We start from the raw sequence: 15,516 nt of genomic DNA on the forward strand, positions 1-15,516 counted from the left end.
GCCTCTGGCTGGGCATATCAGGAGCGGATAACTCACTTGAGTCCAACGCAGATGAGGGAACGAAGCTTCACATCCATCTGTACATGTGCAGCATCGTGCGTCATGTTCACAGCCTGAACGGCCTGCAGGGCAGGAAGATGTGGTTGGCACCTTCTCAGCTCAGCTTTAGGCTGGGCAGCCATGTCAGCAACACAGCCAGACGCTTCCCCTCCCCAGAGCTTCCCACCCACACCCAGTACCACCTGCTAGCAACACAGGGGCTGGGCCTTCCTGATGGCTTCACTTTATGCCCTTCCCTAGGCACCTGGTGCCTCTACTGCTGCCTGTCAGGGACAGTCTAGGAGACTCTCAAGCACCTCCCCAGAGGACATCAGCGTCCAGCAGCCTCCATGGGAAGCTTTCCCACATTAGAAGCTGGGCTCTGCACTCACCCGGTAAAGCAGCTCCTCTGGAGTCAGGACTTTGCCATCTTCATCAAGCCTGCAAAGACCACAGCAGAGAGCCAGCCAGCTCCAGAGCCATCCTGGGAACAAGCAGGTCTTTCCTGCTCCATACTCCAACAGCTCCCTTGCTACTGCTGAGCCCACAGGTGATCCTGCACCCACGAGACGGTAAGATACAGCCCCAGAGGCAAACACAGCAACGCGAGGAAGGGAGTCAAGAGCCACTGTCAGCCCCACGTCAGCATGGGCACAGCAGGCTGTGGGCACCACACTGACAGAAGAACGGGGCAGAGCATGACCATTCCCAAGGTGGAGTGCAGCAGCAGTTTGAGGAGCATGCAGCAGGGCACAGACCCACCTGCTTTGTGTAACTCATAGAATCATAGGTTGGAAAAGACTTTTGAGATCATCAAGTCCAACCTTACCTGTCCGCTACTAAATCATATCCCTAAGTACTTAAAGATCTCCAGAGAGGGTGACTCAACCACCTCCCTGGGCAGCCTGTTCCAGTGCCCAGTAGCCCTTTTGGTGAAGAAGTTTTTCCTAGCGTCCAATCTGATCTTCCCCAGGCACAACTTGAGGCCATTCCCTCTCATCCTATCACCTGTTACTTGGACAAAGAGACCAACCCCCACCTCACTACAACCTCCCTTCAGGCAGGTGTAGATAAAGTCTCCCCTCAGCCTCCTCTTCTCCAGGCTAAAATAAAGTGGCCTTACCTGTAAGTCTTGCAAAGCACAAGGCGAGAATACACAGAATCAAAGTCCCGTTCAACCTCCCGGCTTGCAGCCTAGCAAGACAAAGGGACACTCAGCACACTCTGTCCCACAGCCCCCTCACCCCAGCCCTCTGGCAACAATGCCGCAGGGAGGGAACTGAGACATCTCACCTCTTCAATGAAGAGCCAGGGGTGGCAGGCTCCCCCTAGCAGAGACGGCTTCTTCAATCCATGTTCAAATATGGCCTTCAAGGCTGGACACAGCGTCCCTCGCACCAAGTCTGTCACCCCTTCTGTCACTGAGTCATCTCCAGCGATGGAGTACTGAGGAACGCAAAGAGCCAGCTCTCAGCATATTGGTAAGAGGGAAGAGCGTGGAGGTGTTCTGCTCACCTACAGCTTCTCTGCGCATACCTCTTCCAAGTCCCCACCAACCCCCTCTCCCTTAACCTCTTATGCTCTTGCTGGCTTTTCCATAAGGCACCGTGTTCAGTGCTGGGGCATTTGCTGGGACATCAGGACCTTTGTGCTTAGGTCCTGGTCCTGCTGCCCAGGATACCACACAGGTGACCCCAGCACCATCCTGGTGGCGTCCAGCATCTAGGAACTGCTGCAGTTTGGTGATGCTCCCTGAGCTAAGGTGAGGAGGACTTGAGCTGAGGGTTGCTGGGACACTGCTAGAAGTCAAGGCAAATGGAGCTGGATAGGGATGTACCAAGTCGGCTGGTGCACCGCTCTGAGGTATCACCCTGACATGCTGTTAGCATGAAGGATGTTCCAAAATTAGGATGAGTGGGACCCTCTCCACAGACGGGAGAAGAACCGCTCAGCAGTACAGGGTGTGTTTATACACAGAGAAGTGACCTGCGTCTAAGGAACCAGCCCTGAGAAGGGAGGGAAGGAAGCAAGTGAGATGTCAGTAGTGACATCTCTCTAGAGGCTTCTCTTGGAGACTCAGTTCAGCCTGTGAGCCCTTCCTCACCTTCCAAACACTGAGAAAGAGAGGGAGAACAGGGTGTTCTCCACTTCCCCTGCAAACTGCCCAGGCCAACAGCTGATGATGTTTGTCTCCCATCTGTTACCCCAGCCTTGAGGCAATACTGAGGTATCTGCTCTAAATAGGTGCCACCTCACCACTATTGGTTGCAGAGGAACTCAGACAGATGCCCCCTCAGATGCAGCTGCCCAGGGAGAATCCACTGCGGCGACCGCAAAGCATGAGCAGGATCCACAGGCACAGCCTTGATGGAGGAGGAGAGCACAGGCAGCGGCGAGCAGGCAGAAACGCTGCCCACGGGACCCTGCTGTTTTCTCAAAGCTCATTTCTAGGAGCCCTGCAAGCCCTACAGCCCTCTGGGGTCCTCCTTCTCCACTTGGTCAGCATCAGGAAGCTGCTGATAAGCTGCCTGACCACATCACTAAGTGCTCAATACCCAGAGAGAGCAAACAGAGTCAAGGAGGGAAATAAATGGCTCTTTTTCAACTATGTTTTTTCAGCTATGACACGACTTCGTTGTCATTGTTGTTGCGTTTTGTTTTTGTAATTACCTCTTTGCTCCTCTCATCCAAAACCTCCACAAATTTTGCAGGAAACCAACCTATAAAGAAAGAACAAAGAAGCGAGTCTGACATTAAGAAACTTCTGACACAGGTAAGACCAGAGCCCAGTGGAAACTGAGAATCACAGTGCACAGAGTCCAACCCCAAAGAAGGAAGCAAGTAGCCTCAAAACCCCAAGAATTAAGGTAAGTGCAAAAGGAAGCCAACTGCAGGAAACTGTCCACAAGCAGCAGAAATGACATGGACCCAACCACACTGGGTCAGGAGGATGGAGCCTCAACTTGCTCTTTGCAAGAAGTAACCAGGCAGCTGCACCATTGCTCTCATACCCGGCTTTAACACCTCCCTTGTCCCTGGCAGATGCTCTGGGCAGAGCCTTTTCTGCAAACGTGCCAGAGCAGTTGCTGTGGGTGCAAGGATGCTCAGCATTCAGCCCCACTCTCCCCAGCGGAACCCATCCTGCTCTCACCTCTCAGTCCATTCAGCTCTCCCACCCAACAGTGCTCATCCCTCTGGGAAATGATCTGAAAAACAAGGAGTGAAAAACACTGTTTGAAGACAGTCCTGTGCCAGGAGGGCTCCAGTTGCCGGCCTGAGTGTGCACAATGAGGAACTCCTTTCTTCTCAACTGCTTTGCCAATATTCTCTTCTCGTGTGGCCCAGGACTTTCAAGGGCAAAAAGCTACTGCAAACCCAACACTAGGCCAGTTTTCCTCAATTTCAGACGAGACACCCACAACTAAAATGCAAATGGATGTTTTACAGTCTTACCACAGCTCCGTGGGCAGCGTTAAACCAGCACCCGGGTTGGACCAAATCAATCTTTTGCTTGGCTGCATGGCAGCCAGGAAAGGGGACTTCGTGGTTGCATTGAGAGGGGCCCACAAGACAACATCTGCAGGAACATACTGCCTCATCCCCAGGCAGCCCCCAGAAACACCAGCATCTTTCCTTGGGCTTCTAACTGGGCTCTGAGCTAATCTCCTCCCTTCTTTCCCTGTAGAACAAGCTGGTTCTGCACGGTCTTGCCGTGGTCACAGTCTCATACACTGACGCACCGTAATGATGTCATTCTTGCGGAAGCCCAGCTCGTCATCATCGTGACGCTCAAAGTCCAGAAGTGCCTTGGCTCGTCGTCGTCGGTTGCGGGAACAGGCCACATAGTTCTCGTGGTCCCGCTGGTGACTCTCCATGCTGTAGTCTGGAGTCAGATCCTAGCATGCAAAAGAGCAAAGAGGAATGAAAGGTAACAGATGACTCCCAGCTGATCTGCCAAAGCTTGCATCCCCTGTTCCTAAGCTTTTCCCTCCTCCTAGCAGACAGACAACCTCTCAGCACAGCCTTCCTTCACCAGGGATGGGTTGAAAAACCCTCATCCTCCACCCATTACACCTGGCGTGTTCTTCCTAGAGCCCACGCAACCGTAAGCACTTGAACAGTCCTGTGGTGGACCCTCAACACTCCTGCCTGGAGCACAGAGCAGTGCAAACCCAGCTGTTCCCACTCACAATGCTGCAGTTCTTGGGATCCACACACTGGAAGTGCCGTGCCACCTGGAGGATGGCCTCACGCAGGTCAGCCACCAGCTCCGTCTGCTTGATGTTCTTGGCTTTCAGTGCCTCCAGATCATCATCCCCTGGGGGAGCCCAAACAGCCAGAGGGAAAGCAAGGAAAAGAAAACAAGTACAAGGTTGTTTTTTGTTAATACTAGAAATCACTGATGATACAGAAATAAAAAGAGCCTAAAGGTCAGAAGTGCCTGCACTAAGGCAGGTACTCACTGCCAATCTATTCAATACTGTAACCAACACCAATTTGACTGTCTCAAATTTGCGGGAGCTGGTATTTCAAACCACACATGGAACTGGAAGATGTCATCGTCTGTCTGAACAACTGAGGTGCTGTGTACTGCTTTAGAGAAGTGACAGCACACTGACAACTGAAGAGCAGGACACAAAACTAAGGAACTTTTGAAAATTGTCTTCAACTGAAATTCTCTTGAAACTGAAACAGGTTTTGGTCAAACTACTTCTGGTTCTCGCATACCTCACAGGCTGAGAGCACACTCTTCATCGAGTCTTGAAAAAGACTTGGGAAAAACAAGGCAGCCCACTCTGTTCTGTCAATCTAGAAGTCAGCCATGAGAGAAAAGACCTCTCTCTGCTTAAGACCTCAACCTCTCTGAGAGCAAGGTTTCAAAGGTTTTGTGAGTATAGAAACGGTTGTTAAGTACAAAGTAAAAGTTACCAAGGCACCTTTCAAGTGTCACCAATTCCCCTGGGAGTTCTGACAGTCTCTATTAATTTATGCAGCAAGATACCCAAAGGAACAGATCCAGTTTCGCTGTTTCTTCTTTCTATTCCTTCATTAGAAATCTGGTCCAAGTCCTTGAATCTCAGCTAGAGAAAGCCCTGAATGACCTGATCCAGCATAAGCAAGTGTCTGCCTTTGAGCAGGAGAGGTTAGACTACAGATGTCTAGAGGTCCCTTCCAAAGAGTGATTCTGTGACTCCTGTCCAAGTCACTACTAAATCTGCATTCAGTCTAAGGAAGAAGAATTAAGTTCTTTGTAAGTTCTTACTCCCACCCAGACAAGGGCTAAGTACCAGTTCTGCTAAGTAACTACCACAGGCAGCAGACTTGACACTTAAGGCTGACTGACAGTTCTTCAAGTATAAGGTGAAAATTGATCCCATCCAAGCCTTCCTTCTCTTCTTGGGAATTAAAAAAACTTGGGCTGAAGTTCTCCATTCTGGCCACCTGCTGCAGGATGACAACTTCTTGATCTTAACCAACATTTTAATTACTAAGAATAATACTAAGTAAAAACCACAACAGTCACTGTACAGACCCTCCTCCCCCCTGCAAAATGAGAAAACACTATCGATAATCTCAGTTCTAGTACTGATATTTCTTGAAGCTTGAGCTTTAGTTACATCTTTATGCATGGGTGTAACTATCACCTTCATAAAGCTCCCTGGTCAAGAAGACTATCTGAGACACAACAAAGATGGATCTGGCAGCCGTTCCCTGCCAGTTCAGCCTGTACTGAGTGCACAGCATCGCATGCGAGAGGTGTGAGTTTAAGTTGCACAAGTAACTTTCTTGCATTTCTTCACTTCTGCACGCTTGACTTTACAACTTCATTGGTTTTCTACCATAACTTTTATATGTAATGCTGTACGTGCTTGTAGCAAGCCTGTGACAGCATATCAGCTTCCTAGGGAACATCAGAAAAGCTCTTCTCTGAGAATAACAGTAAAACCCACTTTTATTCGGGCCATTTCAACCACAACAGGAACACTGTCTGAACCCTGTACATTCAGTATGCTGTCTTCCTCCGGAAAAACAATTTCTGTGGTGAGATGTGGCAATTTTCAAGAAAGCTAACCAGCTGCAAGGAAGGTGAGGACAGCAGAAAGTGCTTCTTTGCAGTCACAGAACCAAGTTGCTTTTAAACCCATACAAAAACTGTTTGGCCAAGTGATTTCTGGACATAGGCTGGCTTAGCTCATAAGCAAAGAAAATTTAGACTTAAAAGTGTTCACAATATTGAACTCTCAGAGTAAGTAAAGGGGAACATCAGTGATATTTGCATTTATAAATTTTAATGGGTGACACACTGGACCATCCTGCCCTATGTCAGATCTTTAGAGATGTTCAGAAGAGCATAACACCCAGCCTGTGGACTGCATACGGTCTGCCAGAAAATGCGTTCGGCCTCTTGGTCAACACAAGAAGGATATTACCACTGGACTGAGCTGCAGCCCCCTGTTCATCAGCATTTAAGGACTAACCATCTAGCCCAAGATTCACTTTCTGAGCTCAGACCAAAGCAAGCAAATAGAAAACTGCACTTGTTCACTCTCATCCTTCAGTTCTGGCTCCCTCCTCTCCTGTTCCTCTGTCTTAGTGTTTCCCTGATTTGCTCGCATCCCTCTCTCATGGGCTGCTGTATCCTTCAGCACCACATGAAAGGTGCAGGATTTTCCTTACCAAAAAGCAGAGAGGTTATGCCGGATTTCCTGCGCTGAGTCCTGCGCCGCACAATCTAAGGGAGAGGCAAAAGAGAGAACAAAGTGCATACATTAGGACAGATTTCAGAAATAAAATAAAGCAATCCTCCACACAGGTCAGCTCTGGGCAAGGGGTCCTGACAGCGACCACTGGAAGGGGGGCAGGCAATCGAACTGGCAATTTTAGACAGGCATTGTTTGAGCTCTAGTGCGATGAATCAGCTCTACTGCTTGATCTACTCCATGTGCAACATGGTATTTATAGATCGATTATTACGAAAGCATAACTGAAGTTCAAGAATCAACCATGATTCGAGCGAATAATTTTAGCTTGTTGCCAAAAGCAGTGCTACATGTAATTATATATAAATTTCTAAGCGGATGCCTATTACGTTTTAGAACTGCAGGATTCTCTTGTGATTAGCTCACAGATGAGCATCAAGAATATATCCTCCACACAGGCTTGACAAACAGGAGCTACTACATCTGCAATTGCAGTCCGTAGCCCAAAATTAAACACAGAATCACAGAATAACCAGGTTGGAAGAGACCCACCGGATCATCGAGTCCAACCGTTCCTATCAAACACTAAACCATATCCCTCAGCACCTCACCCACCTGTGCCTTAAACACCTCCAGGGAAGGTGACTCAACCACCTCCCTGGGCAGCCCGTTCCAGTGCCCAATGACCCTTTCTGTAAAGAAACACGTGCATTTGTATCCAGCTTCTAAAAGGCCACTGCTGTTTTCTAGCTCTACATTCCAGAGTTATTCTAGTGTATCAGTTTCTTACCAATGGACCAACTCCAGTTTCTACTCTGCATGATCCAAGCAAATTCTGCCAAATTCTGCATATGTTGTTTCTTGTAGTTTCCATTAATAAAATTCATCACTTGCCATCATAACTCTGATTAATGACAATTACAATCAATGTTAATATCCCCTTCACCTGGGGATTTATCAACCAGAACAGATCAGGCAGCCTTTCATTCGTACAAATCTCCCCCTCCCTTCCCAGTACCTATTCTCATTGGATGACACAGTCATCCCAGAACTATAATCCTCTCAGACAAGGGAATCTCACAAACAGCAGTTGGGAGGGAATATGTAAGGGAATGGTAAAAACAGAGCAGCAGAGGCAGGTGAGACTCACTTTGGATAAATTGTTGACAGTGGGGCTGGAATTGAGCAGCTGCCCTTGGTCAGCAATGAGGTAGGCCAAGTGTTTGCAACGCTGTGTCTCCACCGCCACATCCGTCAGCGAGCCAGCCACACGCATGGCCTCCCGCAGCAGCACATCTGCATCTTCAATCTGACTTGGGATGTCTGAGAGCGTGTTGAAGATTGAGGCAGAGTTCTCAGACTGGATTAGCTCATCCTCCTGCAACGATACAGAACTGTGAGAACAACTATGCTCTTGGGGCTGATAGACACAATTTTATATTCAGTGTATAGCCTGGGCCAGAAACAATGCAGGTACAACTAGCTAATTCCATAAAAACTTCAGCAGGAGGAGTCCAAGCTACCAATGGCAGGGGTATAGCATCTTTTACTACTCTACTGTACTGAGGTCTGCCCCTGAAATTCTAGCTGGCATGTTTTTGAATCACAGCATCCATCACTGCAATGAAGTCAGATCAGCAATGACAAAACAGGAGCTACATTCTGCATCCACCACCAGGACCGGGCATGGTGGGGCACAGCTGGGATCTTGCTGGGGACAACAAGGGAAAGGAAGCTGCTTAGTATCACATGCTACAGAGTGCCTACCATGTCAAACTGTGCTTCACCTTCCCCTCACTCCTAGCAGGCTGCCCCTCGCCCTTCACACAGCAAGCTGAACCACAACATTATTTTTCACATAAAAACGAAAAGATCAGGAAGGTTAAATGTGAGCAGCCATATCAAATACAGACAGGATAACACTAATCTCTTGGAGCATCCAATAGCGCCATCAAAAGCTTTCCAGGTGACCACAACCTTAGCTTTATATCTCTGCTAAGACATGGCGCAAAAAAGAGATGTCTTGGTTTAGGTAAGATAGAACTCTCAGGTTGGGATCTAAACTAAATCAAGGCAGGCAACCACTGGGATCTAATTACAAGCAAGCAAATAAGGTAGGCAGGGGAAATGGTAATCCCTGAATCCTGTGAAGTGTCTTGGAAGTTCTTCACAGCCCCCAGTTCTAAGGCAGGTAGGAAGTCATCTTCCTGAGCACATTCCCAAACCACATACAGGAATTGGATACATAACCTTCTTGCCCCTATAACTCAGAATTAAACACCTAAGTGCTAGAAAGAGGAAAGAGGAGGTGGGAATTACCTTCATACTGAGCATGCCTAAAGTGACCTGGAACAGCACCAGAGAGCCCTCGTAGAAGAAGAGGTCCCAAATACGCAGCAGCAGCTTGATGTGGACAACACTAGCAAAAGAGGTGAGGAACCAATGCAAGGTGATCAAGGAGAGCTCTGTGAATAGAGACATGGGAGGGAATCACAACAGAAGTCAACCAGTCAGGGAAGATGGACTCTCCAAAGTGCTGTCCTCCCAGCTTAAAGATGATCATCCATTGCCTTTAGGGCCAGAAGGTTTGGCCCTAGCCCTGCTGTTCTCCTTTTGTACAATAAGAACAAATCTCTGTCTGCGTGTCACCCTGGCATGAAAAACTATGATTTCTAGGTTAGACTTTTACCAATGTCGTGCTCCTGGAGCAGCTTGTCCAGGCGGGGCAAGTACTGCACAATGAGCTGTCGCAGGACACGCTGGTCTGTCTGCACACCCATCAGGGTGGTGCTGAAGTAGGAGGCAGGAACCAGCTCCTCAATGATAGCGCACATCATCCAGAAGGCATCTTCCTCCTCCAAGAAGAGCAGCAGAGAGGCAGCCACCTGGGATTTTGAAGAAAGAAGAATTGTATAGCAAGCATGTCCTGAGGCACAGAACTCTTTCCCCACCTCCTCAGGTGAAGAGGTAAAACAGCGTCTAGGTGACAATCATCTTCCTCTGCAGGAGTTCTCCTGCCACTCCCCCACAGATGGATGGAATTCTTCCACATCTTTGGATGTGTTTTGCTACTCTGCTCTCCCTTCCCTAGGAAAAACATTCCACATGGAAGGGATTTCCTTTCAGCTCATTTGGAGGCCATGGTGTCTGGCAGCACTGCCTCAAATTACTTGCCCCAACATAGCCCTCATAGATAAGAAGATCCCTATCACAAACACATTCTGAAAGCAAGTTACCATGCCAGTGCCTTGGCAATATCCAATGTCCGGGTAGAGCCAAGCAAGTCCCCGTAGTATCCTGCGTAGCCGTGGCACCCCAATACTGTTCATGTTAGAGAAGCAGGCATTGCTGGGCATCGTACGGAGCAAGTCCTTTTCAATCTGCCAGATAGTCATCAACAAGGACAGGGTCAGCTTGCAGCACCTTAACAATTGCCTTCTGCTCTCTGCAATTCCCCATGGCCCCTTCCCTCAGGGAACTCTTGCTTCCCCTCACCCATTCATAAGTCCTCAAGCACCAAAGGAGATGTCCCTGTCTGAGAACCTGGGGTCAGTTTAACAGCCTTTACTGACATATGGGAAAATGCCTTCTGCCCCAAAAGGAGAGGTCAGACGAAGAGGGAAGGAACCCTGTCTTGTTCAGAGAGACCTTTTATTTGAGGGAACAAAGACAATCCCTGGAAGCAGCTGCCACTGCCTCAACAGAGGTGCATCTGTCTGACTTCCAACCTTCCCTTATATATCAAGGATGTTTGCTGAGCTGCAACTGTAGCACTGTTTTCTACCCTGAAGGTAGCATGGGCCCAACCCCTTCCCTGCTGTCCTAAGAAGGAGGGGAGCTGCACAGTTGCTACTCTAACAAAACGGAGGAGAAATATGCCCAACAGGATTAAGCTTTAACAGGAGTCAATCACACATCTTCTCAACCGTCCCTGTTGCCGGCACTAGGCGGACACTCCTTCCCCCTCTTGCAGCAAATCTTGCCCTTCTTCCCACTCCCTTGTGCCCAGTGAGCACTAGGCAGTATCTCCTACCTGTCTGGCAGCAATGGTTTCATCGTTAGAGCTGTTTTTCACAATATCCCGATATGACATCTCTGAATTCCTCTTCTTCTGCAAGGCCCCTGACAGGCGCATCCACAGCTGGGGGGAAAGGGTGAACAGAAATATGAAAAGCCACTAAGACGTCCACAGAAAGCCATAACCTGGCACCTTTTCAACCAAGAGAAAGTATTCTCGCTCCGCTGTCTCCTACTCCAGGCAGGAGATCCTGCCAGGAACAGGCAGCACTCTCACCTGGGGCCTCATACTGTGTGGGATGCCGGCTAGCACCAGGGAGCGCAGCTTGTCTGAATGTGGTAGGGTGACCTCAATTTTGTCCCAGGTAAGGTCGCCCACGTCGTGGTTGTGCGTGAATTCTAGATGAGCTTGCCACTTGAGCCTCTGCTGAGGCTCCTCTGTCAGTGGGATACCCAGAAGCTTGCTGGAATTTGGCTCAGCACCATCTGCTTCAGCAAAGGGAAGAGAATGAAACGGAGACAAGTGAGAGAGAGAACAAACACAGAGCAGGGTGGGAAGCAGGAGGGCCATCTGAAGAAGGCACATTAAAAATATTCACGTCTTCCAGCCAGACCATGGAAAGGCAAAGTTTGATTTCTAACTGTTTTCTTCATGCAGCAAATTTTATGCTCATAAGCAAAAGGCACTGGGGCCTTGAGAACTAAGAAGCTGTCAGCAGGCTTCTAGTCTCTACTTATTCATGATTTAGAGCAGAATGTGGCTGGAATTAAACAAGACCCTGGCAGCAGCCATCCTGCTGGGTTTTGTAAGGATCTGCAAATCAGGCTGACAAAGGCATAGCAAGCCTCGGAGGTGGCAAGCAGAAGCTATATGTTCGTGCAAGTAATGAAGCGCAAAATACTAACTTTGGGGATGTTTAATCACTGAAAAAACCTTTAACAAGGACACATCCAAATTCACAATGAGAGAGAGCACCTTAACCTGAGGCTGGCTTTCTAAAATAGATATTTTAGCACAAGTACAGGTTTGATATAAGGCACTCTGTCCTTTATCATAGAACAGATTTCAACAAGGCAGTCCAGATTTTTCTGCTAATTTTATAATGTACAACTCTACCAAGTGTTCTGACTGAGGCAAATGGCTGTGTCATTTCCCTGTCACTGCTTTCAAAGAAGGTCCTCTATGACCCAAGGTGCCCCAGGGGACACATGCAAACAACTTCTGTCCTTGCATCGTATGGCCTGAGCCCTGGAAATGTCCTCTCAGAGCATATACAGAAAGACGATGATGGGTGGTAGATGAGCCCTAGCAAGGAATGGCTCCAAATTCACCCTGCCATTCTCAGAAGCATGGGAAAGGCTGGATGCAGGACACAATGGGAGGAGGAGGGATGGGACCAGCTTTACCTTCCTTATCAACTCGGAAACCAAATTCATCGTAGTGGAACTCTGGCTGCTCAATGGATTCTTCTTTCTGGGAGACGTGAGGAAGGAGAACAGACACTTTCACCAGGTTAGCATTGAACAATTGAACTAAGACATGTGGATACTGCCCCACCCCACCTCTGTCTGCACCTGCCCTCAGAGAAACTAGACTCCTTGCCCTTTCATTCTCAATGCCTTCCATCACAATTCCCAGCTTGGGGAGGTGTGGTGTGCCATTGGCATTTTGACTTCTCCACGGAAGTTGTGAAACTCTGCCTTCACACCTGTACAGATTTTCCCAGCAATCCTTCTTCCAGCAGTGCTTAAGCATAATATCATATTGAGATCTGAACTTCCCACCTGAAGGAGCACGCAGCCCTGCCCATGGACATACCAGCGGAAGTGTGTGTCTGCATCTCTAACACAGAGCAATCCTCTGTTACCTCTGCACACACACTGCAAATTCAGCACTTTGCACTGCTCCATCTCCTGCCTGTTGCTTTCAGATTTCTCTGAAAGACAGCAGACAAAACTGGGATTTGCACCTCTGAAGCAAATCCAAACTATAGGACAAAGGAAATTAAGGTCCACAAGAGCAGATCTCAACTCCCCTTGTCTGTGCTCATGGCTGGCATTGGCACATTCTGGTTCTGATTTGAGCTAAAGCAGAATCAGATTTCTAACTTTTCAGCTAGCCCTCATCTAAGTGACTTCATTTTCTGAAAGATAATGGCATATTTTTCAAGCAGTGTTTCTCCCTAGAAGTGGTAACATGGGGCACTGGGATGCAGAAAGGCCATTGCTTATGCTTATTTCCAAACCAATGCCATCCTCAAGCTGGTGGATGCTGTAAGTGAAAGGGGTGAAAAAGGGTGGCACCTGCAGGGGTGAACGGACAGGACAGGTGACCCCAAACTGACCAACAGAGTATCCCATCCCCTAAGCATTAAACTCAGCACAAAACCAAGGGATCATGAGGGTCAAGCTCTCTTCTTCGATGACCAGCATCCAATATGGACCTAGTCTGTCTTTTTGCCCCTGATCCCAGATTTGTATGTTACTGAATCCAGTTCCTGAGTACAGCTCCCTTCTGCCACTGACTCCAGCCTGGAATCTTTTGCCTGTGACCTTTTGCCTCTGTGCTGATGTAGTGATTTCATATATTTGTACATTTTAGTATTTTTTTATTAACAGTATTTTCCACCTTATTATTTCATTAATGCTGGTTTAGTTTTCATTTCCAGCCCACAAATGTCTCTCTCATTTCCCTTTTCCTGGGGTGGTAGGGATTGGGCCCACAGCTATCTATGGTTTGCTGCTGATCAGGCCCAGAGGGGACTAAACCATGACAACACTGGAGGCTACAATCAGGCTTTTTTAAGGAGTGCAAACCTACAGATACCTCACCTTTCCTGCAAGCCCACCTGCCCTTCTGGTGCAAGCACTGCGCTCAGACAGCGCCCTAGAAGTTGCTTCTAGCTCAGCTCTGTAATAAGCTTCATCCTGCTTCCCTGGGCTCAGCTGCCTTCTGCAAACACTGTGGGTAAATTACAAAATTCCACAGCTGCTTCCTTCCTTCCTGCTCTGCCCACCAGGTGACAACTCTTGAGGCGAGCATTTCCTGCCATGCACAAGCCATCCAGAGTAGCTCGATGATGACAGAGACTCCCCTTAGGGTGTCAACATTTTTACAGTGGAGCAATAGTTGCAAAACAGCAGGGCAATAATTCACACAAGTTTCTGTGTGGTCTGCAAGACCCTCTTGCAAGAATCAGAATGCGGCCACAAAACACGAACTTTAAATAGAAAACAAGTGTTCACAACCAAACCACCAGAGGAAAACTGCACTTCTCCCTTCTTTTCCCTGTGGCTTTTGGAGACCACCAGAAATCACTAAGGTTCCTTTATTTTTCTACAGAGCCAGAGAAATCCCCCTCCCTGCCCCACGTACCTGTGAGTATTTTGCCAGGATCTCCTGAGGCCAAATGCTGGGAGTGAGTGCTGAGAAGGGACCCCCAGCAGAGGGAGTGTGATGGCCTAAACAGAAAGAGATCAACACACAGAGTGGTGAAAATCTGGAAGGACCCCTTGGAAGATACAAACGCTCAATGCAGACTGTTCCAGCAAGAGAAGGACCATCTCAGCAGTTTGTCACTTACTGAAGCAGATAAGCACAGCCCATGCCTCCCACTGCACACATAAGTGACAAAAAGAGTTGATTTGGCTTTGAAGTAGAGTCTCCTTCAGGGTTATACACCCTGAAATAACCAGCTGGACTAGGAAGGAAGGTGTACACAAAAATATGGGGTTGGAGACTGGGCCACTCTAAGAGGGACATACTGGAGAAGAACTAGTTTTAGTAAAGCTTGTATCTCAGTAGCTCACAGTTGAACTCCAGTAATTCTCCAGCCTCCTGCCTGCCCTGGAGCTACTACAGCAAAAATCTCTACAGCAAAGATCAGAAGCAAGCCATCTATTTTAGGGCAAATCTTGGGAGAAGAAAAGAACCAACCAAATCTTATGAAAAACGGGGAAGGTGGACTACATTTCAACCTCCTTCCACCTCTGTGTTCAATGGCTGAAGGAGCTTCTGCAGGTTTCAGCATAGGGTAAAAGAAGGAACTGAGTTCACTCTGAGTGAAAAGGCATCTGGGTCACAAAGAGTGGGGTAGACTCTTCTTCCTCAATTTGACCAGACAGCACATTAGTGTAAAGAATGGCTCCTGGAACCAGGGAATTTCTTTTACTAAGTTGCAGCTGAAGAAAGAGCAAGCAAACAAACAAGAAGGTAGTGTGTCCATTTTTGTCTGCTCACCTGACATTGTGCTAGGTACGACTGAGCGGCTGTCAGCAGGTCCAGAAATGCTGTTCTCAGAGGCAAGAGGTCACTATTCTGTAGTAAAAAGGGGGGGAAAAACAAACTGGTGATGAGAGAATTCAATTAGCATCTAAGAATACAGTGGGAGACAGACGGACCCCTCATGCACACCCTCCACACAGGAAAATTAAACACCTTCTTATTTCAGTTCCACACAGGAAAATAAAATCCCAGAGACTGGAATTTCCCCTTAGTTTCATATGTGCCCATTTGCTAGAAAAAGCACACTACCATTTACCAAATTCCTTGTGATAGTAACAGCATTGGTGACTGAAAAAACATCAAAAATCAAGTTAACTTTCATCACCTTTTCCATCACAAGTTGTATTTGATTATGAATACTAAAAACCCACACCATAAATCACCATCAACTATGCTGCCCATGGAGAAGGGACTGGAATGGAGAAAAGGGTTCAACACATTAAATGCAATAAGCCTAAAAGGGATTTTAGTGGT

The 15,516-nt window shown here is 47.9% G+C and overlaps 2 protein-coding genes across 4 annotated transcripts in view; one reads left to right on the forward strand and one right to left on the reverse strand.

Annotated features, from left to right (window-relative positions):
- The window catches only part of MRTFA (myocardin related transcription factor A), a 506,306-nt gene that overhangs the window by 85,092 nt on the left and 405,698 nt on the right, over positions 1–15,516 (forward strand). The window lies entirely within an intron of this gene.
- SGSM3 (small G protein signaling modulator 3) overlaps positions 1–15,516 on the reverse strand; it is a 30,493-nt gene that overhangs the window by 3,424 nt on the left and 11,553 nt on the right. For all 3 annotated transcript variants that reach the window (XM_069855459.1, XM_069855441.1, XM_069855450.1), the window contains 18 exons: positions 14,998–15,075; positions 14,134–14,219; positions 12,165–12,231; positions 11,035–11,243; positions 10,774–10,881; positions 9,977–10,120; positions 9,430–9,625; positions 9,060–9,205; positions 7,891–8,118; positions 6,718–6,772; positions 4,230–4,357; positions 3,780–3,935; positions 3,191–3,245; positions 2,710–2,759; positions 1,333–1,485; positions 1,163–1,233; positions 432–480; positions 37–122 (listed from right to left, as the gene is read on the reverse strand). In XM_069855459.1, the coding sequence (XP_069711560.1) occupies positions 37–122; positions 432–480; positions 1,163–1,233; positions 1,333–1,485; positions 2,710–2,759; positions 3,191–3,245; positions 3,780–3,935; positions 4,230–4,357; positions 6,718–6,772; positions 7,891–8,118; positions 9,060–9,205; positions 9,430–9,625; positions 9,977–10,120; positions 10,774–10,881; positions 11,035–11,243; positions 12,165–12,231; positions 14,134–14,219; positions 14,998–15,004 (1,994 nt within the window). In that variant the 5' untranslated portion in view covers positions 15,005–15,075. The remainder of the gene's footprint in view (positions 1–36; positions 123–431; positions 481–1,162; positions 1,234–1,332; positions 1,486–2,709; positions 2,760–3,190; positions 3,246–3,779; positions 3,936–4,229; positions 4,358–6,717; positions 6,773–7,890; positions 8,119–9,059; positions 9,206–9,429; positions 9,626–9,976; positions 10,121–10,773; positions 10,882–11,034; positions 11,244–12,164; positions 12,232–14,133; positions 14,220–14,997; positions 15,076–15,516) is intronic.

This window comes from Phaenicophaeus curvirostris, chromosome 1, assembly GCF_032191515.1.
Source record: "Phaenicophaeus curvirostris isolate KB17595 chromosome 1, BPBGC_Pcur_1.0, whole genome shotgun sequence".
NCBI lineage: Eukaryota > Metazoa > Chordata > Aves > Cuculiformes > Cuculidae > Phaenicophaeus > Phaenicophaeus curvirostris.